Below are 27,895 nucleotides of genomic sequence, written 5' to 3' on the forward strand. Positions count from 1 at the left end.
ATTCAATGCGTATAGTGTAGACGAGGACTTTCATCTGCATTTTAATTTCGTGAATCTTAGCTCTCGCGAAATTTGCGAAATTAAAATGCACACGAACATGCCTTGTTTTACAGTACATGTACATTGTATGTACAAGAGACTCCCGTTATAATGAGGACCATAAGACTGGCAGTTGTCTTTAAGTATATCAAAATTTCATTATAGCCAAACAAAACAGTATGTAATTGTAGTCATTTACGGCTCTGAATTTTCACTCCATTGTGTTGAAATTTTGGTATAAATGTGTTTGTTATAACTGGAGTGCTCTGTATGTACAGTGTATTACAGAGACTCCAACTCTCCCGCTTTCGACGGGAGATCTCCCACAGAAAGCCCATTTTTGCAAAATCTCCTGTTCTCCCGCTTGAGATTTAATTTCTCCCTCTTGAAATGATTTCTTACTTAGTGTCATCGTATGTCGAAAAATAAGCCTTATATAGCATGAGATATCGTCTAGAACCCTAGAGCTGGACCCCGACTACAAGGAACTTCGTGCTTTGTGCACGTCAAGTTGGAGTCTCCCGTTTGCTAGGGGTTTTAGGCGGGAGAATCTCCAGATCAGAAGGTGCTTGTGTTTGGGGTCTCTGGTATTACTTTGTGATGTGTTGTGCTGTTTCACTGTGGGATATACAATGTATCATATATTGTATGTTGATAGAATAATTGTGTGCCAAGTGGGGAATACTTGGCCGACACAGGGAATATCTAAACACAAAGTGTAAAGAAGATTATTGGAAAGTAAATCCTACTCTTTTATGATAACATGCCACTTCTAGCTTCTGGTGTTTTTGGGTATGCTCATCTGCGATCCTGCTTTTGTGGATTCCAAGTTGAATGTATTTTGCTTCTATGGCTGCACATAGTGAAAGTGTGATTCAGCTCACACATCCAGTTCCTTTCGTATACAGTGATGAGAGTTTCATCAAGATTGCAAATGAAAGATGGTACAATTGTATTTGAAAGTTTCAGATTTCACGAAACTGTGACCTTTATTGCAAATACACGTACATGCAATTGTACGTACGTTTTCAATTGCTGAGGAAATAGCAGGCCTCACAAGTTTCTTTTTGACCTGCACACATTTTGAACTACAAGTACCAGGGCCCCGTCTTATAAAGCCTTCAAATCAATCACAAGTCCCCAAATCAATCGCAAATTGCATTGCAGCTCACAAGAAACTTGTGATTGATTTCTATCACAAGTCTTTATAAGACAGGCCCCAGGTAATTTTTTTTTATTTATTTATTTTTTTTTTAAATGATAATTTTTATACAAGTTTTCATCTCATAACCTGAATGGAAATGAGAAAATCTTGTGTTCTCAGCACCATAATGTCTTCGTTATGTGATAAGCTAGTACTTTGTATAAATCAGTATGGGCCCTGGAATTAGGATATAACACAACCCTCTCTATATAACATGATGATTTTGTTGGCCCGTAGTCTTATGTTTCTTTGTTTCTGTACTCTTAAAGTGAGAAACATGCCATAACAAGGTAATTGCCATTATTTTTAGATCCTCGTTAAGAGGTTCCCCTGTAATTATAACTGCTATGGGTGAAGAGGATGTACTGTAGTGTAAATTAACAAAATAATTACTTCCATTGTAAATTATTTTTTTTGTATATGGTCAGTGTGAGAGTTGCAATGTGATGTCATTCCTACAATATTTGCATATGTGGTTGTAAGAGACCAATATCACTTTTCTCTGAAAACGTACTGTAAAAGTGGAAATTTTTGTGCATTTTGCGTGGCCAGAAACTAGCCCCCAAAATAAAGCACGCTTATATTTCCAATCGCTTATATTCCATAGAATTAAAAACATGCAAAATTTGTCTTCTACTCGGCAGAGCGTGACGAATTACGAATGCAAAAATATCCACTTTTACAGTAGTTAGTGATGCTTTTACATTTTCTTAGTTTTCTCGTTTAATTTTGTGGCTTAAGGCTCAGTTATAAAAAACAAACAAACACAAAAACATGCATATTGTCCTCACAAATGAAAGCAACAAAGATCAAAGACACAGGACAGTCATTTTTCCATTTTCCCCTCAAGTTTATTAGAACACTCTACTACTCGGTCCACAGGACTAGAAAATTCTGCAAGATATAACACTATTGTAGGTCTTCCCTGATAACATTTTCATTTACGTATAAATGTGATGCTGAAGAGCAAATCTAAAGCAAAACGAATTCATACTTTCAAACCGAGATCTTGTAGGGTAGGAAATACATAAGATATGTTGTATCTACTCTCATGGTTAGAGTGTGTTGTGTGCTCATTATGAATGCGATAGAAGAAGTAGTCACCATACAAAACAACACACAACAAAAGGAAAATAGTGTCCATTCACACCACTGACAAAAACAAAAACAAAAACTATTCTGATATTATACAAGTAAATTGTGATTACATCACACATCCATCACTATCTGAACTAAATCATTTTTTCCAGACATCAGCAGGGTATCAAAACGGCTGAACTGGGACACTGCAAATTCTTCTTTCCATCCTACACAAATCCTCTGAATTTCACAAATCAGGCAATGCATCAGTATAACTGGAATTCATGTTTGGGTAGACTTTTTTTTTTAAAGATTCTAAAAAGTGTGTGTGGGGGTGGGGTGGGTCTGCAACCCCCTAACCCCTGGTATTGAGGTCCTGATTTGCATTGTACCTTCTGACGTGTCTCTCTTGACTAACATGGCTTGCCAATGGGTCAGCAATTCAGATATTAACTTGGTTGGAAAAAACAAACTCATGCGCGCATTACTATTGATACATTTAATGAAAATGAAACCCCCATCCTCGAGTTGGCTCCATCAGTTTACAAAGTATACCAAATTTGCAATTAATATTGCTTTTAATTCTCACATGTCCAAGTCTCCTGATCTACAGGTCAGGTAAATAACACTAGAATTTTAAAGAAAAATATATTTTCTTTCTCCTGCTGATAACCATAAGTACAGCACACACAAGACATTTACATTGCATTCGGGAATATTACGTCCCACATTACAATAAAGTGACAACCACGCTATTTCTTCAGAAACTACAGAAATCAAAACAAAAAGGTGAATATTAAAGTGGTCCAACTTCTCTTTTCAAAGAGAAGAATGGTGCTTAAAGACACTGACACATACACTGTAACACACTGCCAAGGGGTTATTTGACGCATATTGAATGACTTCAATACACATGAACACAATTAGCTTGCCCATTTGCATGCTTGTTTGTGTGTGTGTGTGTGTGTGTGTGTGCATTTATCTACAGAATACAATATGAAGATGATTATGCTTGGCAGATTTCGAGATATATAATGTAGTACTATTAAAACTTTACATGTGATTTTAGAGTTCTTTTCTTTTTAAACCCAAACCATCAAAAATTTGCTTTACATAGTACATAATTCCCACAAGCTACCAAACAAACAAAAAGAAAGAATAACAATTTAATAAATAACCATACAGATTTTGTGTAGAGCCTTTCAACAACACAACTACAGTTTAATTAAATTAATGCTGTTACATCTTCAATATGTTCATCGAAAAGCAAGTAACCCAGTTTCACAAATGCAAGAAGCCTTTTGAGGCTCATTCCTGCTTACACCTGGACTCCATAACACAAAGAAGTTGAAATGATAGCAACTCTTGCCACAGTGGCAAATGCCGTGGTAACTTGTCATGGTAACAACAAAAATCCTGCTTCCTGATTGGCTGTGGCCACAAGAAGTTGCCATTCTAGTAAGAATTAATATCACAAGACCCGGCAAATTATAAGAACACCAGGACACACCACTGTATAATATATTCTCTGTGTAAAAATACTGACACACATTTGGAGCTGTGATATAGCTTTAGCATGAACTTTGGCATGGGTGACAGCACAAAACAAAATGAAGCAACATTTAAAGGGGAAGGCTAGTAACTGATCAGTGGGAATCAGTGGAAATGCTGGGAGATGATTGTTCCGATCCTTATGGGATTCATTCAAGAGTTCATTGTATATCTATTGTTGTGTGAAAATGATTTGCTTCAGAATGGTCTCATATTCAAGTAATGTGCAGTTTAATGCTTCCAGGTTAGCGTCCCTGGTCAGTGACGGAGCATTAATCTGCACATTACTTGAATATGAGACCGTTCTGAAGCAAATCATTTTCACACAACAATAGATATACAATGAACTCTTGAATGAATCCCATAAGGATTGGAACAATCATCTCCCAGCATTTCCACTGATTCCCACTGATCAGTTACTAGCCTTCCCCTTTAATCATTATAGTTTAATAGCTTTGGGGGACATTTATAGGACCGTGCCACCAAGCATCACAAAATGATCAGCAAATGAGCGTGACAAGATTAAATATTTTTGAAAACAATAGCTGGGAAGATGGCTATTTTGATCAATGATCAAATGATGGAAAATAGTGACCCAAAATAAACAATGATTGAAATATTACATTCCTAAGCACCGATGTGACAGTCCTACAGGATTTGATACACCAAGGCAGAATTATTTAGATATATTTGATTCCCTGCACAGGCATATTCATATTTGTATAATTTAGCTTATTGTATAATTGCTTCATAATCAATATACATTTTTCACCCATCTGCTCACACACCCTTTCCGCACTCAAGATCCTAATTTGAACCACTCAATCACAGTCACAATGCTGTAATTGAGTTTAACCTCCAAACCGTCGTCCATATACAGTCTGTATCATATAGTACCCCTTCTCAAGAGTCTACTTATTTCCATTTATTATTGACACAAACATCCCTGTGAGTTCCATCATGAGCTCATACAAAGGCCAACAATATCTCAGTGCGATGCACTACTGTATACACCATACACTTCATGAGGCTAATTTTTCACAAATCGGGACTTCCTGACAATTTCACAAGTGGTTAAATTTGCGATCTTGGAGGTGCAGTCCTGAACGGGGAAATAAATGCGTACACGTCACACACCCATGCTGGGATTCAAACATTTGCGCATGTTTTTAAATTCACAAATAGCAAATAGCATGTGATTCATGAAATATACGGTGTACAGAGTAGATGGAGAACCTTTGTTTTACACACACAACAGTTTCCACATAATCACAGGGCTTGCCCTCTTATGATCGTTCAAGTTTATCAACTATGAGTTAAGTCGCAAAAATATACGTTCTGCTCGAACTACTCAGATTTAAAAATTGAAAAAAAAAGGAAAGAAAAAAAAACATGATGCAGTAATCAGACGAATACAACTCTATCCTTCTGGACCTTCTTAAAGACAGCCTGGACGCTAGCGTAGACAGCGTCGAAAGACTTGGAAGCGTCGATGCGGGTGTGGAGCTTCTGCTTGGAATAGTAGTCCACAAGGGGCGCTGTCTGTCGGTGGTACGCCTCCAGTCGCGTTTTCAGGGTCTCCTCGTTGTCGTCACCACGGCGAACCAGGGGCTCTCCTGTTATCTATTTAAAGTAAGTTAGAATGCAAATCAGTGATAATAAATTATCAATTTCTTAAGGACAGGGAATCACAGAAATACAACTAAGAGTTGCCTCCTGGAGAGAATCATCAGCAAATTTGAAACTTAAGAGCTGGGAAGCATTTTCAGACAATGATTTTATTTTGTCTTCACCAAATATGCTCACAAATTTATTACGTATATAGCGAGCATTTACAAACAAACAACAGCAGTCCTTCAGTGCAAATACCACAGGCTTTAATATCAACATTGTAGCATAATTTGCAAATCTAAAAAGAACCAAACATTTGTGTGAATATGATGGGGCAATTTATGAAGATACAAAATAAGTAGCTTTGTTGACATATATCTGGTCATAAAAGTTATTTGTAATCTTTTACCATCTAAACTTTACAAACCAACATAAAGCAGCACTTGACATTAGTCATGGCCTAGTGGCCCAGGGCCACTAAAAATTTATGTTGGGCCACCAAATTTCCATCTTGGTGGGTGGCCTGATCAGGCAACTAAGATTAAAAAATAGTCTGAACAGGCCACCAGTAGTAACAAGCCATGTATGGTATATGTTATCTGTTAGATCAGTTGTGTAACTGCGCAATAGAGGTACATGTACCTTTGCTTTATTTCCCAGGATCAGTCATCTGTTGACTCACTGAATTCACAAAACTAAAACTGCTCCAGAACATACATTTGTACAGATATTAAAGACTTTGGACATCAATTTCTAACAAACACATTATTTAGATTTATCTTACAGATTGTTACACCAGGAGTACTGTCAGTGCAACTGCCTACCAGAAAGAAGAGTAAAAAAAACAACAACAACCCCCCCCCCCCCCCAAAAAAAAAAAAAAAAAAAAAAAAAAACTATATAAAACCAAGCTCACATCATCCTTCATGGGTTCCTTGGGTGGGTTGAACTTGGTGTGGTAGGACCTCCCGCTGGGCTTGTGGAAGAGGCGTCCGCAGATTCGCTCCACCAGCAGCGAGTCGTCGATGCCGAACTCGATGACAGCGTCCAGTTTGGTTTTCCTCTTTTCGAGCAGCTCGTCAAGCTAATAGAGAAAGGAAACAGTCATAACATGCGAGCACTCGGATATGGGATTACTCTGACACAGTTTATCATTCGCTACAGCAGCTATTGGTATATTATATTTGGTTTTTGTCTTGTTTTTCTGTAGTTTTCTCAAATCAAAAAGAATATTCGGCTGATATTCGATTGAATTTGTTGGGCTGAGGGCTCATGTACAACATGTACCGTAAGTGTCATACAGCAGGCAAATGTCATTCTAATAAGTACTATTTTTCATCCTACTCGGCAGGGTGCAAGAAATCACTCGGGCAAAAAATATCCACTTTTAAGTACTGCCTCCTAAAGAACTTGCAGTTAATAAAGTAAAGAGTCACTAAGCTTTGGTCTGTGAATACTTGCACTTCATACGCATCCAGCTGTTGCAAACACTTTGAAAACTAGATAAGGCACAGCGATCATTACCTCACAATTCACCAACTGGATAATTTGCACATGATGATATGAAAATTGTCTTTTTTTGTTTAAAATATAAAATAGGCAAAGTACAATCTCTTCCCTATGAAAGTCATCACCAATATTAAGTTATCACCCGTCTGCAATGATTTGAAGCAAACTGTCAAAGACAGCAAACAGAACACCTTGCTAAAAGTTGATTCCATTCGTCAGACATGTGACTGTCTGGTACGGTACATGTAGTCAACCTGAATACAGGATGGATTCTATAACTACAGGGAAGTCACATTACCTCGAGCTCGCGTAAAAAGAGGCACCACTTCTAACAAGGTGATTTCAGCATTCCCAATTTTCCAATAGTGCAGGTAGCTGGTCTCTTTTTAGGAATATTTACAATGAGGTATTGGCTTAAAGGAAGGTAAAATCACAGTCCAAGTGACCTCACAGTAAACAAGGCTTTCCTACATGACCAGCATCACAATGCAACGCTTTACCTTTTCTGCCTGGACGACCGTCCTGGGAAAGCCGTCCAGCAGGAAACCATTCTTGCACTCGGGACTGTCCAGCTTGCTGTCGATCATGTCGACGACCAGCTGGTCGCTGACCAGTTTGCCGCTGTCCAGGACCCCCTTCACCTTCTTGCCCAGCTCGGAGCCGGACGCGACGACGGCGCGCAGCATGTCGCCGGTCGCCAGGTGACACACGCAGTAGTCATTGACCAGCCTGGCAGCCTGGGGTTGGAAATAAAGAAACACAAAAATATTTAATGACTGATAAACATTGCTCTGACATACATGTACATACATTATACAGAAAAATCCCGGAAATCTTCTTTATAGCATCTAATGCTTTTGTGAGCAGAAATCTTTGCTACAACTTTTTAGTACTTAATATCATGCTATGCACCCAATTCTGGGGGTCTTCTTGTTGGCAAAACCCTACAGGCTGCACAATGATACATGTACCCTGGTACTTTAAAGATGAATAATTGTATTTATATTGTATACAAACAAAGACCTCTCAACCTTTCTGACCAAAAAAATTGAGATGATGTGGCTCAAAAGAAAATAGAGCAGTTCTCATAGGACTGTATTGTAAAATTATCAAGAAAAGTATGAAACTCCTATTGAAACAAGAGCTGGGAGAATGGTTAAAAGTCAGATTCTTTCCTCAAAACTCAGAATGGTCTGCATGTACACACATTGTAGATGCTAAAATTGGGCATCCTTTTGATTAAAACTGGAGAAGGAGAGACATGGCTACTGTATGTGTATTGTAGGCTCACTGTGCTATAAATAAGCACTAGAGAGATCTTGACTTATGAATCCCGCTTAATCATTATCATAGAGTGAGGCCGCAGCATTGGTAACCCTAATGAGGCCATACTGGGCATTTCAGATACAACACTTTTGAGACTGTCACTAAATATCACCATCATAAATCAATGAAGATAAAATGACATTGCAATTTGAACAAGAAATGCCAATACACTATACTGTAATATGGTGCAACAACATTGGAGGATAAGTTCAATTTGTCATTATACTGCTCCAAACATAATAATACAATCACTACATGTATATCGAACATTAGGGCCTATTACTTGTTTATTAATCAGGCCTAAATGTATGATGTATACATGTATGTGTAGGATACATACAATTTGTAACACATACAAGTGTATTGCTTTGAAAAAGCATACAATTTTACACAAACATATGTTTTAATACCAAATTCACCAACTGCATCTCGTTTAATAGTCTTGTCAAATCAGTATATCGGTATGTGACATCAAACACTCATGTTTCATGTTTTTACAGTTTGTCTGTAAATGATGGGTATGCAGACAGTATACATTGTACAATAAAACACAGTGTACTGTGATTCTTTAATAACATAATAGGGCCTATGGAAGCACAAAGAATACAGTTGTATACATTGTATGGTTTCTATAGCATGATGACCTTTCAGGCAGTGCAAAGAAGTACATTGTACAATGTACATGTATGAGAGATTGTGAGATTAGCCGTACTACACATCCTCACATGCTCTATCCAGTCTATCCCGGTGAGCGACCTCTAACGGCCCCCATCTCATCCTGTTTTCCCAATCAAACCATCCTCATCAAACCATCCGCATCACACCATCGTCGCATTCTCTTCATGGAAACAGTAGACTATCTCTCCTACCGCTAGCACATTCAATGGATAGTCTACAATTCAGACTCTTTATCACCACGGGAGAGCAGCAATCACTGGATAATTGAAAGTCTCTTCACATTACACGTGAATGCCTTTCATCCCTTGCTGACATTAATATTCCCCAGGGGCTGCCCGCTGGTCCACCCAAACAGACACAGCCATGCATCTCTTGCCTTGCTTGCATGAGCGGTGCATGTGACAAGCTTTCCTGTCCATGTCAGAGCACAGAGGTACTTTCTAGGCATAGTCCATAGAATACATGTACCTCCTTGATCAGAGCAGCTGAAACAGCTGTTTGGAGTAGCTTGCTTGTCATTAAAAGTTGAAAGTTTAATTACTTTGCAAAAGACCATCATGTGTACCATCTATTTTGTGACACCCCTGGTATGCATGTCTGGTAAAATGAAACCAAAAAGTACATGACACAGTTCATATTGTGTAATGTAAAATCGTATAATTTCACAAAGTTGCTATCCATTGCTTTGATTTATTCTTCTATTGATATTCCAATAAAATACATTCTGATAAGTACATTGCTGAACTTCTCAGAATCTCAATAATTCGGCAGCACAAGAACTGATCACCAGTCGCACTTAAGTCCTTCTTAAGTTTAAGAACGGCTTTGTGAAACACCCCCCCCCCCTGTACTACACAAGGGATGAAAATGACAACATCTACATTGCAGCAACGCTACTTCACAGGGAAGATCTGTCAGTGTTCTATCTGATGTTTTCTTTCTTTTCATACACTTTGTAGATGATTCAAAGATACATCCAAAGGGATGATCTCATTCCAACTTTCACCTTTCATTATAAACAATTTCTCAATTCAAATAAAACATTAGGGAAAAGATAACAGAAACAAACATACACAACAATGAACATATTTGCCTGGTAAGCTTTCAGTAAAGAACACAGAAAAAATATATGATCGCAGTAATATCAAACATTATGTTTCTTCTTCGGCCAAAGAGGACAATTTGAAGAAAATTTCTGAAGACACTCTGTAAAGTATTGATATGATGTATTTGGAGGTAGTGTGAGAGCTGGACAAGCAGTTCAAAGTGACAGATTGCACTGGCATATCATCTGAAGAGGACTCATTTGAAGCTCTGTGACTTGAAGGGGATGAACCCCAAAAGATCTATTTGCAACATAACATTAAAGAATTCCAAAATTTACAATAATGCCTCTTTGGGATAGAGGGATACAGAATATTTTTTTTTTTTAAAACCACACACACATGCAAAAACTAAATGAAACTATCACAAAAAAGAAAAGAAAAACAATGAAAACAAAACATAACAAAGAGAACAATTTGGTAGGCAAGAAACCACTCTCTACCTGAGCTCCTTTCCCTGCTCCAGGGGGTCCCACAAGCACGATGCAGAACTTGGGGCGTTCAGCCCCCTGCTGCTCCGGCCCTCCCTCGCCCTCTCGCAGGGCAGCTCCTGGATCCCGGCCCTCGATCGCCGCTGACATTATTAGAACGTCAAGTCACAAATTATCTTCAGACTATCACAATTCTTTATCGTTCTCAGACGATCAGCGGAGACAATGTTATAAAGTCACTGAGCAATGCTTCCACGGAGCATCTGGAGTTTCAAATTGATGATGCAGCTCACACAACTCCCTTTTCTGGATTGTAACGGTGAACTCCGTCTGCAGGCTTTATCTGTTTATAAAGCAGGATTCAGATTTGGGGAGTGTTTGGTGGGGGGGGGGGGAGGATGGATATGCTGGAAGATAGGGGGAGTCATAAATTTACATCCACTCATTCGGATCTCTTCACGACAATCACATACAGTTGTTATTCCAGTTGCATTATTAGCAATTCAACGCAGCCACAAAGTGCAATTGAAACTAGCTGTAACACTGGACTCGCACATCACAAAGGAATCTGAATACACACTAAACCACAAAATACAAACTACGCTGAGAGTTATAGACCATCAGATCGTCGACCTCCTGAGGTCGTCATCCAGTCAAACAAAACCAAAGTCATTTCCTTTCTACGCAAGGATGAAAGTAGAGGAAGGAAATTTGAATGGTTTCAGACTTCAGCATTTCAACAGTGGACAAACTATCAAAACTCCAGCAGAATCACATTCATGACCAACATCTTATAGGCACCTGCAAAATGATTCCAGGATTGAATGGTTTTAATGGGTAACTCATTGTTTCTGGAATTTCTGTGTGTCTTGTAGAAAGTGGATGGAGATTTCAGAACCATGGGCGTATACCTATGGGTTAATCCATTTTATGAACTATAAGAATCAGATGATGAAAACAAGAATGATCAAAAAATTCCTTCTTCAATCCAGGTATAGTGGTGTACCGTATTTACCATCCTGACAGAATTCTGCACAACTGATGCAAATCAAAACAGCAACATTTCCTGAACAAGAGTGTATACATGCAAAGGACATACATGGTCAGGTAAATCTTGTTATGACAAGCTTGTTTGGATAGTTGCTTTTAACAAGGTGAATTTGGTGGTCCTGATTTGCCAGTAATTACCACTTCTGGGCCCCGTTGCTAGAAACTTTGCGTTTAAACGCAACTTGCAACTGATTGTCACTGGACAATCAAAATCATTGTTGCATGCATGTCTTCTTAATAGGGCAGACCCTGAGCCAATCAGAATGGTTATTTCAAAATTAGCAATTATTTGCAATTGATTGCAACTTTCTTGCAACGGGGCCCTGGTCTCTTGTTACAGTAGGTACATTTACAGTGTACAGTGATGTACTGTAGGGCCCACTGGTCACAAAAGTTAAAATCGGAGGTCCTGGCATCCTCAAGATACATATTGCTAAACAGAGTTTGTTTCCCTGTTTGTTTTTTTTTGTTTTGTTTTTTTTTGTTATGTTTTTGTTTTTTTGTTTTTTACTAAAGTTGTTTGGTAACCTGGAGGATATGAAACCATAAGAAAAACTTGTAAATACCCCAACAACTGCATCAATCATATGAATATCTGATGCTACCATAGACAGTCCAAGCAAATCAAAATGATGCAAAATGCCACAAAGATCTACAGTGTGTAGATGACAGTCACAATCATGACCAAGTCAGTGAACACTATGGGCAGTCCACAGACATTCACAAGATTGTATGTTTTGCTTTGCTGAAAATAACTGGGTTTTTTTATCCTGAAAAAACAACATCAACTGTTCTTGCATGTGTGTCTGACACACATCACACGCATCTATATTTTTGTTTTTCACTCATATATCTTTTTTTTTTTAAATTTGATGGGCTATTGAACATCTTTTTAACAGTCTACAGCAGGCAATCGCAATGTCGACAGTGGTGTGCTACATTGTACTGTACCGTGTGTTATCTCAGCATCCTCGGGATACACAGCATGCCAGCATTACAGGCATAATCAATGTAGTATAAATGGAGGCCCAGTATACAGGAGAAACATTTTCATCAGTCTTTGGCTGATATGAATTGTACAGCGTACTTGTACATTGAAAGTAGAAAAGGTGTCTCACTGAACATTGTACCATGTTCACTGTATTACAAAGAGCCTACACACAGATGATATCATCACTGCTAAATTTGGATAGTATCACGAGAAGAAACCTTAAGTTGTGTTGTTGTTGTTGTTGTTGTTTTAGGCAAGACGAAATCTGTGACACAAATTGGCCCCGCTTTAAATTAAACTTCACTGATAGGCCTCCTGCACAGATGACTAATTTTGATAGTTCTTGTAACCGAAACATCATTGTACAACACAAACCATGAACACTTCAAATGTAAAGTATGGATCATAAGCTATACTATGATTGACAATTGAGTGTACAGTACCTGCCTTATCCAGCGATGTTGGCACCAAAACTTTAAATACTGTATTCATAACCTTTGAATTGATGGTCCAATTTTCCACAAATTTAAAATTACAAATATTGCTGCTTTCACCTGATGCATATCTGGGCTTTGGTTCCTGTAATTTCCTGTAATTGCATGGATCCAACTTGAAGCTCTATAAAATAATACAAAGTTGATGTAGAATTGTAAGTCACTGCATGCATGCTTTACACTGAACTAAAACAAGTTGTGATGTATCAAAATGTGCTGGTAGAAATGGTAACATTACTGGGAGTGAATTTAAACACTGTGCTTACAGTGCAGTGTACTGTCATTGATTTTTAATTGAGGGCAGGTCGCTACATGTATTATTCAACTTGTTGTCCTACAAGTGTATGTACAGGTAGAGTATTAAACTTAAAATGTACCCATTGAGTTTAATGTCACACATACATGTTGTGTGCCAGGCCAAGATTTTGGACAAGGAGTTATCAGACACAACTCCTTGCTTTGGAAGAGCAGGACTTGGTAGAAACTGTATCAGCAGGAAGCATGGATAACCTTTATTTTTATTTTTTTATTTTTTATTTTTTGGACCTTCTAATAGGAATGAGTTGACAGTGCGTACTCTGTATTTCAAAGAGCTGTTGTAGGATCAGCAATGTTTACATACAGTGTACAGTATTATGTGTACATTGACTGGCCTTGCACTGGAAAGTAACATTGTAATATTGCATTAACACCATGAACGCTAAATGATTAACATGAAAACACACCGTAAGTAGAGCAATATGAAGAATAAGATCTAATATCAGTAATTTATCAATTAGTAATGACACTAACCAGCAGATACAGTATTTCTACACCAAACACAGAGGTTTCCGATCCTACAAATACATGACATTTGAGAAAGATTGCCATTGGGCATGTTTTTTCTTGTACATTGGACTTTGCTACTGTAAAAGGGAAAGAGAAACCATGATCCTTTTCTAGTACTATTACTAATGCAATGACAGCTCCACACGCACACAGGTGGTATCAGACTTTCAAATCTCTGGTGTAAAATGTACTTCCTTGAGCAAGGACTGTTGTTGTAGTCTGCTAGTATGTATATCAGGCTTTAACAGCATATTCTGGAATAATACAGAACACAGATTTTGCAGTATTTTGTTTGGATTTTCAAGCATCCATTCTGTTGTAAAATCAAGTAAACCAGATATAGAGCACTTTTAAATACATACTGTAACAGTATTCAAACTGAAATCCATCTTTCTTCCTGTTTAAAGTCTCCTTTTGTTTTGTTGTCCCCAGCCTGGCTGAGCTTTTATTTTTAAAGCTCACATTGTAAGCTCTGCTATCAAGGGGCCATCCATGCAGAACATACCCACCCATGTACATTTCTGAAGTCTGCTATCCTGGTAAGAAGAAGCAGAGTGTACATAGTAACTGTACAAGTTTTCCACTTGTAACTACTTTGTATACTAGGACGTGTTCAATGGCTACGGACAAACTGCATTCCTGAGGTACAGGATTGTAGCTGACTGGCAAAACAATAAATTGAGGAAATGTTTTACCAATGCAGGAGAGGGGAACGAGTACAATTAATCTTATTACAATGTATACCAGGGAGGTGTGAAAAAAACACCTCCCTGCTTTATACTTGTAACTATGCTGCTACAGTACAGAGACTCAAGCTACAATGTAAGCCAATACAGCTGTACATACAATTGTATCTGTGCCTCAGTTCCTTTGTACAAAAAAAGTCTACAAATGTTTCATTAATTTGATTACAAGTCTGTATCTCTGACGGAAAGTATAATACAACATTCAGCCTCTGGCAAATCTGCATTGTGAAATGCATCCTACACAAAACATAGCCAGTTTTAAATACTGTACATGCGACATCAACCTACCGGTATACTGTAAGTCTATAACCCCTCACCAACCCTGTTGTATTGCATCATCCCTGATCATACGACAGAAGAAGAAGGAGAAATCCATGAACCTCAACTACAGTGTACTACAAAATGCTATCTTACATTTTACAGTTGATCATGTTTTGTATTAAAATATGCTCACACCAAAGCTTTGGTGCCTGGCGATTTTGATTTCAACAGCCTTGCAACAGCCACATACATGTAAAGCGTCAGAGAACTATTATGCCATAGAAATTGTGTACATCAAGAGTAGGCCTACTGGTGGTATTCAGGAGGATAATACATGTTATACATGTAAAGTCCTGCAAATAATTTTCATCTTCTGTAGAATACTACTGTATCAGAACTGTGATAGCTGAGCACTGCATAATCTACAAGGGTTGTATTTCCAATGGCTAAGAAGCTGCAAATTTGCATATTATAGGGCTCAAGTTCAATACTTTGCAAATCACACTGTAAAAATGAATTCACAGTATAAATGTCAAAAACAAAATAAAATTGCTACATACAAAAATTACAATACAAGAGCACAAGAAATATTTCAGAAAAGGATGGCGCTCAGGAGAACAAATCATTCCACATAAAAATCAACAAATTTGTCTGCACAAGATGAAACAATACCAGTAAGGTACTGCTTTGCACTAAAACCAGCGCAAACCCATGTAAACAGTCAACTGGATGAGAGAGGTGGCATACATGTAGGCCTAATAAGCCTACATCATTTGCAAATACAGTGACCTCGATAATATATCACATCACGTAGCACATTGACAGCGTGACGGCAATCCACGGTATGGTTCATAAACCCTTCCCATAGGCAGAACAAATTTCATGCGTGCAGTGAGTCAAACTGAAAACAGAGCTGAGACAATGCAAGAGGGAATTCCAATACAAACATACATATTCCACCACTGAAGAAGAATTGTGTTAAACACGTCAAGTCACAATGATGCAATCCATTCACTTTCCCTCCCTTAGCTATTGAGCACAGGAATCTGTCCAGTCCACTCAGCCACAGAAATCACAGGATATACCAGGTACACTGATAAACACACACAAAATCACACACACGTAAGAGTGGGCCAGACGTAGCAGCCTACAGCCCACATTCCAAACCCTGGGGAAAGCTAACTTGCACTGCATGCACCAACAGCCGAGCAGCATTTATACTGGCAGCAAAGACCCCAGCATTAAACACCGGTAGTAACGGCTTACGATCACAGCAGCAGTCCGTATACTGTAGATGAAATGCATCCTCACCGCTGGGGGTGGGGTGGGGCTAGCAGCTAATGCCAGGATGCCACTCAGCCACGCCCTTTGGGAGATTTCTCCTTTGAAGCAACTTGGCTATTCCCACAACATAATGTACATGTACACTCTGCACGTACACAACCTGTGTACACACTGGTGCATTCTGAGAACATTTTTAACCTTTGATACCAAATACACTGTATGATAAATTGCATTCATAATATACTGTAAAAATGTGCCCTTCTCACTGTGCTTTTTTTGTTCATGGACATGTACTGCATGTACATGGTGCTGGTATTGTTTGTATTGGCCCACACTAGAGAACAGGATTTTTTTTTTCTTTTTAGTAGAAAAACAATGAATTCAATGTGGCATCATTTTGCAGATTGTTTAAAGCCTCTATTGCAGCACACTCGGACTACAAGGTTATCACTCAGGAACAGAAAGGTTAGGAAGCTAATTAATAAATTCTGCCTCATTTGTGTAACATTTCTCTTGAGACCACACTATTTGATGTCACTGTGTCACTCACACAGTACTGCATATTATGATGAATTGACATTGTGAGGCATGCTTTGTACAATTGTATCACATGTTTTGGTTGCAAGACCCACCAATTCACATCATATGTGCATCATATCAAACTATTAGCAGGGTCAATTTGTGTCATATGATTTTTTCTCCCCTCAAAAACAAACAAAAAAACAAGCAAACAAACAAACCAAGGATACACATGTTCACTGAAATAATAAATACAATTTGGATGTACAATTGTACATATACATTTGCAACATATTTAATTGACAGACTGACATCAAGCCTCCTCTTTCATCATGTGTATACTGTGATTACTGAATACATTTTCATACATTGTAAACATGCTTTTCATTACTCATAGAATAATAATTCCAAAGATTAAGTAAGCAGATACAATAATATTGCAGTGATCCACGATTTTTTATAGATTTTTTTACAGATTTTTTTTTTTTTTTTTATCAAATAGGGTTAACTTGAGAGTTCAAGCCGCACGCATTTGAGGTTTGCATGTATACGCGCACTAAACTGCCCTAATTTGGCAAAAGGAAGCAAGTGACATTTTCATGGATATTGACTTTTTTAATTGATTTGGCATATTTGAGGCATGCTCTATTTAACTGAAAAATCCAAAAGTTACAATTTTGGCCCATTTCCGAGATATTCGGGTGGCAAAAGGAAGCAAGTGCACAAAATTGCATGAAAAAAATTGGCAAAAGGAAGCAAGTTACAACCTCATATGATTGTCACTAGCTTCCCTTTGCCAAATCATTTATATTTAAACACAATCTAAAATACTTAAATGGCAAAAGGGAGCAAGTAACATCCTTATGATATGATTGTCACTTGCTTCCTTTTGCCAATTTTTTATGTTTGTTACAAATCTATAATACTTTGGCAAAAGGAAGCAAGTAACATATGATATGATTGTCACATGCTTCCTTTTGCTAGATTTTTCATGTTTGCTACAAATCTATAATACTTTTACAAAAGGAAGCATGTTACATAATAATGAGTTTCTATGGGAATATCAAAATTCTTTGAATTGTCATAAATGCATCACCATATGACCTGCACGAATACCAACATTTTTTTCTCATCACAAATTTCCATGTTGAAGGGCCTACCCAAAAACATTTTCTTCATTTGTAGCATTTGTACTCGATGTCACTTGCTTCCTTTTGCCAAAGTAGGGCAGTAAAGCTAGGGCGGTCTCAGCTACGCGCAAGGCACTGCATAGTTGGAAGCAGATGAAGTAACAGAGCTTCTATTCGGGTGAATTGGGTGATTTTCAGCATGCATACGGGCAATTCCGTGAAAAGTGTAACCCGAGGGTGAAAAAATGAAAATCAAGAAACAACTTTGTTTTACCCTGGAAAGTATTCAGGAAGGGTCATATCAAACTGATATGATGAAAAAATTTGGTGCAATTAGGAAAAAATGTAATTTTTTAGCTATTGAAATCATGTGTTTTTTCTAAGACATTTCAGAAAAATTCGGTATAATTTGCATGCAATTCTTCTGAAGTAGAAATTTTCTCTACAAAATGACTTTCAGGCAACCATTTTTATGCTATGATAAAGCTGATGACTCATTTTTACATCATCCTTCTTGGTATCGAAAGAAAATGATTATTCTTTAAAAGATGAGCATTTCAATTTTTTGAATTTCCACCTCTATCAAAGTGTAATGTCCGTAAAATTTTAGATGTAAAAGTTTTTGTATCACACTGTGTTTTGGTCTAAATTTGTTCTAAATTCAAACGCAAAGCTAAAATGTGTTATCACACAACATGTCCACACAGTTTTTCGGGAAACTGCATTTAATTCCTTTTAAAAAGCGTTACGGACATTACATAACCAATGCGTTACGGACATTACACATTTGTGGCAAAAGTATTAGCTACATTATGATTGTGAGGAATAGTTTGGATTCTACCCTACAATAATGATATCTGTCACAATGAATGCCCCAGCCCTTGCATGAAAATTGATTTGGGACTTTACTCAGCAACAAGTGCAGTGTTTCAACAGGTTTTGACTAATCATTCCTCTACAATGTTATTACTTGTATACATCTACTTATTTCTACCATGAAATACATGGATGCAAGCTATCTTACAGCAGCAGCATATTACATGTAAGTTGAGTAATTATACTATGATGGCAAGAATGTGTGTCAAAACATTGTTGAAGAAGAGAAACAGTAAGAAACATCACTGGACAAGGTCTTTTACACTATGTATGGTCAGTTGTGGTCCGACTTGTCTGTTAAGGAAATACAGTCCAACCCCAATATCTGACCATGTCATGAACGGTAGCCATATTGCTGGATAAGGGAGATATGCTCACGCATGACACTTTAAAAGCAAATTGGGTAGGATATTATCAATTGACTATTCAAAATTAAAATTTTTATGAAAATTTCATGTTTTATTATTCAATAATATGGAAATCAAATGGAATGTGAATGAAATACACTTCCTCATTATTCCCCCTAGCAACAGTATTTTGGTTGGTAGAAACGTAATGTACCATAGCTATCTACATTTATATCCTGTATTACAATTACTTTGCAAAATAATAAAGTGTTATGTACTTTTTAATAGTCTTATTTTGCACCAAATTATGCAAAGAAAATCATGTGCCAGTCCACATCTGGATAATAGAGCAATCCAGAAAAGTGATTGCTGGATAACTGAGGTTGGACTTTATGTAATGAGGATAGTCCATCAATTATGAAATTTCTGAAAAGACAAGGATCCATGAATATTTCTTTGAGTGCAGTGAAGGAGAGCCATTTTTAGAACAGGATGGAATCTTGGTATTAGACCCTCTCCCACAATTGGTCAAGAACACGTTTCTAGCTTCCAAGGTGATTTGGAAGCAGAATAAACAATATTTTCCAAAATAGACTTTTCTGACCCTGGAAAAGACTGTTGTACTTCAACAAACTGTAGGGGAAAAAGAAGAAAGTAAAACAAAACATTCATTGTGCAAAAATACACACTGAGCATTTGTTGAAGCATTACTTGATTTGATTTTGATTATGCATTAGTTTTGATTCAAATAAAAGTGGTTTATTCGTGCAGAGTTATGCTCAGTGATGGCTATGTAGATGTGAATAGAAAGTGTAATGTCCGTAACATTTCTTTAAAATTACATTTTGAGTAATTACAAGTTTGAATATCATAATAGAAAGTCAAAAGTCTGATCTATATATGTTATTTATAAATTGTATTGCAGGCATAAAATAAGTAGTTTAAATTCCAATATGATAGAAAAGTCCACACTGAACAAATACTCCTCAAATTTGCAACTCCTGAATAAAAATCTCATGAAAGGGCTATGGCAACATTGTCAAATGTGTATTGATTATCATCCAAGTGAAAAGGATAAAAAATATTAATACAAGCATGTGACTCCTGCCACTTAATGAAAGTGGACAAATCTGTAATGTCCGTAACGCTTAAAATGTAATGTCCGTCACGCCACAATTATGGCTCTACAGTAGGAGGTACATATGCCATCTATTTCACTAAATTTGATTTTATTTTCTTTAAACATTTCTTTACCTTTCAATTCATTACTACATTGGTCTATTCTAATTATGTCCTTAAACTCACAGACTTTTCAATGATTGTATAGGCATGCAAAAAGTCATGTCCAAAAAATGTAAAGTCCGTAACGGCCAACATTAAATGCAGTAAGTGCCATATGATACAGTGAAATGAATTGAAGTTTTTACTGTTTTTAATATGACTTAGCCTCCTGTATGTGAGTGATTCCACTGTATGAGTTCAGAATAAAAACATTTTGTTATCTTAATGACCTTTTGAAGTTGCAAATTTTGTGTGAAATGTAATGTCCGTAACGCTGGAACTGCCCACATAATGAGTGGAAATCACTGATCTCTATAGAAGAACAAGATCATCATTGGAAAGTAGACCCTGCTTGGCAGAGGTCTGCACTCTCAGAATGCTTTCTAGTTTAAAACTAGAATCACTTCCTCTACTATCAATCATTTAATAAAGTGGATTTTTGGGTGAGACAGAAGAGCTGTCGGTACAGTATATGCTGGTCAACAGCCATAAAAGGTACAAAAAAGGGCAAAAACTAATCAAGATTTGATATTGCTACAGCTGTATTGTTGCAATAGCTGCAATAGCTGCTGGTAATACACTGTAATATGATATCCCGGTCCTTTGTGCAACAGAGTACAGTTCTTTCTTTCTTTACATTTCATTTCAAATTCTGTCAGCCATCTAGATATCTGAAATATATATTGTTGAAAGAAGTCAAGTTTGATTTCAATTGTTATCTTATTCTAGGTTCATGTTCCTGACTGTATAATGCAAAAGAGGAATCAAATGTACCTACAAACTGTAGCAGTCACTGTAACTCTACATGGAAAGCCACAGCATGTCATAGAAATCTGTTATTGATCTAGATGGTACTGTACATGCAAATCCATGTATCTCTCCTTCTCCTTTAACTAAATCCAAAAATAGCTTTTCAGCCTTCCTGGTACCAAATACTTTGATGCTAAATCTGTTTGTTTGTTTGTTTGTTTGTTTGTTTGTTTGTTTGTTTGTTTGTTTGTTTGTTTGTTTGTTTGTTTTTGTAGATTAACTTATATCATTCTGGGTTCACTCTTTTGCTTCATAATTGTATTTGCTTGCATTATACTCTGTCATTGTTTGCATCCACAGAGTAATGCCATGTACAATGTATTGTCTCTCCTCTGCACTGTACAATCTAGTGCATAAATCATTAAAGATGGGCTTTGGTAATGTATAAAATATGATACCATTTAAATATGATCCATTGAAAGACATCTACAACACAGCACATGTGTAAATTGTCATAAAATATCTACATGTATGATTTAAAAGTGGAGCAAGAACACTGAGAAAGACTATACATTGGACTAAAAGGTTATCAAATGTTTCACATTATAAAACATGTACACTGTACAAAGTTGTATTGTGTCTGTGCAGCAATAACCATAAGGCAGTGTACAGTACATGTGTAAGCAGCCCTGGTGTGCATGGATAGGCTTGTGTTTGATGGGACTGACTGAAAGTGAAATTGCTCCCTCTACAGTTTACAAGCAGAAAGGTTTATCAAAAAAAAAAGAACTTAGCTTTGGCAATGACCATGACCCACAGCTATTTTAGACCTCTTTTTCACCTCGCTTTCTCTCTCTCTCTCTCTCTCTCTCTCTTAAATTTGGAATTACTGTCAGTTTTAGTCTACATAACTTTACCATCTGTTTTCTCCTTTTTTATCTTTCATCTCTTCATCTTTCTCCTTCTTTTATTCATCTTCTTTTTCTTCCTCCCCTCTTACAACTCCTCTGCCTCTGCCTCCTGCATTATTCTTCCTCTGTTTTAGTTCTTGGACATGTTAGTTCATGCCCTGAATGGATTCTTGATAAGACAAATTTGCAGACTTTGATCTGTATACACTGCCAAATCATGTGTACATGTACACAGCACCATACTGTACTGTAAGTCTTATAAAGCACAAGACCATCATCTACAATTATTGTACTGTGTTGTGTCATTGCCTGCCTTCTAGCTGAAATTGAAGAACACAGCTGCGAATTTCAGATTATGTATATCAACGATCTTTAAGGGATGGTACAGTTCTGGTTCAGATGGGGATTCAGGTCTTTTTGGCAAGATTAATTTGAGGAATGAAAATCAGTTTTGAAATGGCTGAAATATCAAAAAACAAAGTAAAACAAAGTGGTCCTAATAAAAGGTAGGACCCAACTTTTATAATGACCACTTTGTTTTGCTTTGTACTATATAGCAATTTTAACACTGATCTTCATCAAATAAACTGTTATTCCTCTTAGAACTGTATGCTTTTTAATATTTCATGTATAAAGTTAAGTGGTTTCTAATTATTTCACAAAAAAGTTAAAACCTGAATCACTATCTCAACCAAAAATACCACCCCTTTACGACTTCACCTACAGTACAGATGGGTTGTATTTTGTAAGCCTGTTTGATGAGCAGTCAAGAAAACACATCTCATAATGCAGAGACAATGCACAAGAAGATGCATAAACTGCCTATATCTAGACATTATATTGTCTTCATCTGTATTGCTCAGCCGCCATTTGTGCATGAAAAGGTTTGGGTTTACGCATGTAGACTGCATCTTGTTTGTATGATTGAAAGATGCACTGCTTTCCTCAATTAATATGTAAATCATCACCACTGAAACTTTTGAGGACAAGCTTGTTGACATCCTTGCATTCTTGTGACATTTTTGTTTGAGGCTGTGCATATCTACAATGTACTCTTTTTCCATGTATACACATACTTTTAATAGCATTCATTCAATCAAGTTACTTACAAATAATAACAATGATAATGCAATGGTATCAGAACAACTTGTACAGTGTAGATAGTATACAAAAAGACTGCCTCTTATGAGTTGATCAATCACTGTGCTCTTTTTATTGGACATTTTTTTTTTTTTTTTTTTACATTTTGTATGCTGTATACATGTATGTGCACATCAAGATGAAAAACGGTACTGAAAAATCACTGAAAATATCTAAAAATGAAACTAAAAATGATATTCAAATTATTTGTACAGCACAATTATGTATTCTTGATTCACTAAATATCATTATATAGCAAAAACAAACTGTAATTTAAGCATAAAATTGTAATACACTCTGCAAGTCCTCTGCACAGTGTTCCTCACCTGCTCCAAGAAATAAAGTCAATCTTGTCTATATAGTGACCCACCACACGGGAGACAAAAAGCGACACCATCAGGGGTGGCTGCTACAGTTTCTTCAACATTTTGTGTCTATCACACACATGCAAACTGGGGAGTTCAGTGGCTACATACATGTACAGTACAGCAGTTGGCCACCAGGGTAGGTTTGACTGTCTACATGTTGTCTAAATCTAGATGTTTGTAGCATTCTTACGCATGTTTATTTTGCTCTTTATTACAACATCATACTCAATGATTAGATCAGTACAAACTGTTTCTGCAAGTAGCGTCTCTGGGTTGCTTGTCACTTGTACAATAAGTGTTGCCTAGCACACAGACTCATAGATGTTGCATCAAATTTTTGCAGGTCTGTGCACTATCCACCCTTTGCCACAATTCAATAAACACTAGATTTGTGTCAAGCAGACATTTTGGATCCTGGTCTTCAACCATACAGTGGCTGAGCATAGTTGTCCCTGCTTCGTTTTAGCAGTGTCCCCTAGAAGTAGACACTGCTACAGGCATGTACAACAGATACATGTAGCACTAGCAGAATTAACCTGTTGAGGAGAGACTGATTTTGCTACATGTATGTAACACACATTTCCCACAGACACCTGCCCGAGTATACTCAGGATTCATCCTTGCAATGGGTTAAAATAGCTGAAAACAAACTACTACAGTAGGCCCTATAAATATTCACAAAAAGGTTTTGACTCATCTGCTATCATACAGTATACTTATACACTGCATGCATTGAGGCAATGGTGTATTACACAGCACTTTGATAATGAAAATAATCTGAAGTGACAGCATTGACAACTATTTCTTTTTTTCTCAGGACATTTTTTTTTTTTGTGTGTGTGTGTAAAATGTGGATGCTAAAGTACAATGTATGCAGTTTTGTCTTAATGTTGATGTACAGTACATGTATGTACATGTATATCTCGAATTCTGCAAACCCAAATTGTACCAAAGTCACAGGATACAATATAATGATACCTTATTTTCAGTCATTCACATGAATTTCAACCAAATTGTTGACTTTCATGCTGTCATTCAAATCAACTCACTCTTCACAAATGATCCCAGCATATGCTGCCTGCACAATCTGAAACTAAAGTTAGCCGTCTAACACTACAAGACATGACTCTTTGTTAATTGTAAATTTAACTTGGAGCTGAAAATTGGTGCAAAAATAATTTACGGGCCGTTAACCCATTCCTAGTGTTTATGTGGCATCAATTGATGTACATGTATGCCTACACAGGAACCTGGTATACCAGGTTCCCCAAAAATGTAGACATTTATGTGCTTGCATCGGTGGCCTATCAAATTGAATATTTGTGACCCGCTACAACAAAATGATCCTAAAGTCGCGCGAGGTCGATTATTTGAAAATTGCATGATATAATCCGCTAATCTTTCTGCTTTAAATTGATAACACATTTTATAAAAATAATCGGCTGCGGAGATATCAATGTTTAAAAGAGAGCATGTCGAGATGTCTGGAAAATCACTGTATCGAGAAAAGCGCCCTTAAAGTCTTCCTTTCGACGCAATCGCGATCAAGGGACACGCAAGTCAGTTTTCACCTCTGGACAATAGAAGGTAAGCCCTAGCAACCCCCGTAGCTTGTAGTTCATTCAAGCACATCAGCGTCGGCGGTCTCCTCACCAACCAATCAGTGACCAGGATGTGAGAAACCGCTGAGCATAGCGCACCCCGCCCGCACGCACCAGTCGACTGGGTAGTATGCGAGCTTCATGCTTCGGTTAGCAGCAAGCAGCAAACTGACCAATGAGATCACTCTGGTCGTTGTTAGGGGCGGAACCTATCTGTGGCGCTCAATCCAAATTTTGGAACCAGTTTCTGCTTTGTTGAAACGCCAAAAAACATGGCTCAGAAAAACATTATTTTTTAAATCTTTCCTTTGATCATTTTGCTTCAAAATTTCAACAAATGATAGAAGACATGTTAGACTCCAATAATATATCAAAATCAGAAAATCGTAAGTTTTGACCAATTTTAATGCTCTGACTTCAAACTCGATTTTCACGGCTTCGACCGTGCGCGACTTTAGGACCTTTTTGTTGTAGCGGGTCACATTTGTGTTAACCTGTTTGGGACGAGTCTCCGAGTATGTACACGGGCAGGTGTCTATGGGAAATGCAAGTTGTAGCAAAATCAGTCCGTCCTCAAGGGGTTCAAATGCTGGGCCCAGAAAAAAATGACTTTGATAGAAAAATTACAATGTAGAGGTGCTTCTATCAATATCAGTGTTCTTTGTTCTTTCTGTATGAAAACTGCATGTATCAAAGTATTACTTCCCTCTTTCCCAATGTAGTGTGCGCTTATTTTGCTATAAAGCTTGTATGAAGATGTAGGGCCAACATAGCAATTGGAACTGCGCTACATTGTAGATATCACCTTTGCTGACCCCATTAAGGTGCCTTGTTCGTGTAGAACAAAAGAGTTTGTGAGTCCAACAGCGTAAGCTCTCACAACCGATCAATATTTTCATTGTTCAATGGCACATGTATCAGACATCTTTAATTAGTTGAATGTGGAAAGGAGATACATGGACATACCCCTTCACTGCTTTTGCACGGACGTACATTTGTATTACCAACTTGTCCATTTTCCGTCAACGTGCAAAAAGAATTTCGTTTTGGGGCATTGAAGGCTCTTGGAGAATTGCGGAAGGAACAAGTTAAATACACATTTATATGAGAGATCCTACAGCGCACGCACATGACCAAACACAGACAGACAGACAGACACACGCATTTTCCAACCAATTTCTTTCAACTTGCTAAATTTTAATATTACAGAATGTAATCTTAGATCTCCTCCTTTGATTTTTATTTTTAGCTCTGGCGCTGATGTGGAGTCCCGATTACATTGCTTTTTGTAGTTAGTCTTGAAATTTAAGATATATCTCATGACATTTTAAGACTTTAGATGGCCAACTTCAATTCAGAATGGGACAGATTGATTGCTCATACTGTGATCTCTCGGAAAGAACAAGTCGCTTGGAGAGACGACATGAAAATCAACGTCGAATTCATGCTTCCCACTGACCGATTGGTGATTGGTGTCCATTTGGTTCAAATCTAAATTTTATGTGAGTGATTGGAAATAAGTTATTATGGCATGCATTTATACTGTGTGACTTACATGAAGGGTTTGTTTGCAAAAACCGATAACTCCATTTTTAAAGATTTTAAAGTACGGTTCCTGTCATAAAGTACTTGCAAAATAATACCTTTTAAATGATATATTGGTCACTACATATGAGGGTACATTTTTGAAGTTATGGTCAAAAGAAGCAAAAATTTTATTATTCTCTTTATATTTCTTGACCTTTAATCGCAAATATCTCCATTTGGCAAATATGGACTTATCGGTTTTTGCAAACAAACTCTTCACATGTAACACACAGAAAAAAATCTGTCTGTCCAGAGGTGTCTCTTATCTTCCTTTTTACTTTTATGGCTCTCCTCAAGGGAATTCCATGGAGCCGGACAGTCTCCGCGCCACGCCTTCCGCGGAACATTGTATCCCCGGCCCCGACATTTAAGATAAAATACAGACCGATCTTCAGACGGTTAAGTGATCTTTTTTAAGCTTAATAAAAGTGACTTAGGCCTTCAGGCATTTTAGTTCTGTGAAATTTGAAATTTCAATGTAGGTATGAAAGTACATAAGTGTTTGAAATGAGGCCCATTCACGCATTAGCCTTTACTCATCTAGTGAGTACACGGTAATCTAGCCTGTTTAGCTACTTGATTACTTTACTACAGGTGGAGTTATCTATCCATTCCACTAACATCAATTGTAGTACGTAGGACCACACAAGGACATTTGTCCATTGGTCCGTGCAAGAAGAAAGTGCAGTGACGCTGCATGTAGAAATATGTTTAGGTTACATTTTCTTTCTTACCTGTGTACCTTTACCGGCTCCAGGTGGGCCCAACAGAATTGCTTTTATGCCTACTGCAACATCCTCCACTTTGGGCTTTGGTTGAGCTAAGGGCGGCATTTTGTTTCAGGAAGAAAGTTGGGTCTTCTGCTGTTTGCGGTACGACGGAATCTTGTGCACGTGTGTGACGTGTTAAGTGAAATCGATCACGAAAAATGAATTTGAAGACATATAATTGTTCAATCGATCTAAATTTAGACTCGTATTACAGGCGCCTTGTGGAACTGTACTCGCAGAACGCCATGCATCCCCGTTCCGCTCCATAAAAAACCGCGTCCACAAAGGAGGAATAAAAGATAGATATACTGCGAACAAGTAGACTAAGAGACTGAAAGATAGATAGATTAATACTTATAATTGATAAAGATGGACTGATAAAAGAATCTGAACTTTAATACTCACAATGAGAATCAAGGTATAGACCAT

The 27,895-nt window shown here is 37.4% G+C and overlaps 1 protein-coding gene across 2 annotated transcripts; it reads right to left on the reverse strand.

Annotated features, from left to right (window-relative positions):
* Nucleotides 1–4,311: 4,311 nt before the first annotated feature.
* On the reverse strand, nucleotides 4,312–27,578 carry LOC140239889 (adenylate kinase 2, mitochondrial-like). 2 transcript variants are annotated; one of them, XM_072319703.1, is made up of 4 exons: nucleotides 27,431–27,578; nucleotides 7,495–7,731; nucleotides 6,402–6,569; nucleotides 4,312–5,497 (listed from the first exon to the last, which is right to left on the reverse strand). In XM_072319703.1, the coding sequence occupies exons 1-4, from the start codon at nucleotides 27,527–27,529 to the stop codon at nucleotides 5,279–5,281; spliced, it is 723 nt and encodes a 240-aa protein (XP_072175804.1). In that variant the 5' UTR covers nucleotides 27,530–27,578; the 3' UTR covers nucleotides 4,312–5,278. The 2 variants fall into 2 exon arrangements, with proteins under 2 accessions (XP_072175804.1, XP_072175803.1); XM_072319702.1 differs by lacking the exon at nucleotides 27,431–27,578 and adding an exon at nucleotides 10,545–10,793.
* Between the last annotated feature and the right edge of the window lie 317 nt (nucleotides 27,579–27,895).

This window comes from Diadema setosum, chromosome 16 (genome assembly GCF_964275005.1).
Source record: "Diadema setosum chromosome 16, eeDiaSeto1, whole genome shotgun sequence".
In the NCBI taxonomy this organism is placed as follows: domain Eukaryota; kingdom Metazoa; phylum Echinodermata; class Echinoidea; order Diadematoida; family Diadematidae; genus Diadema; species Diadema setosum.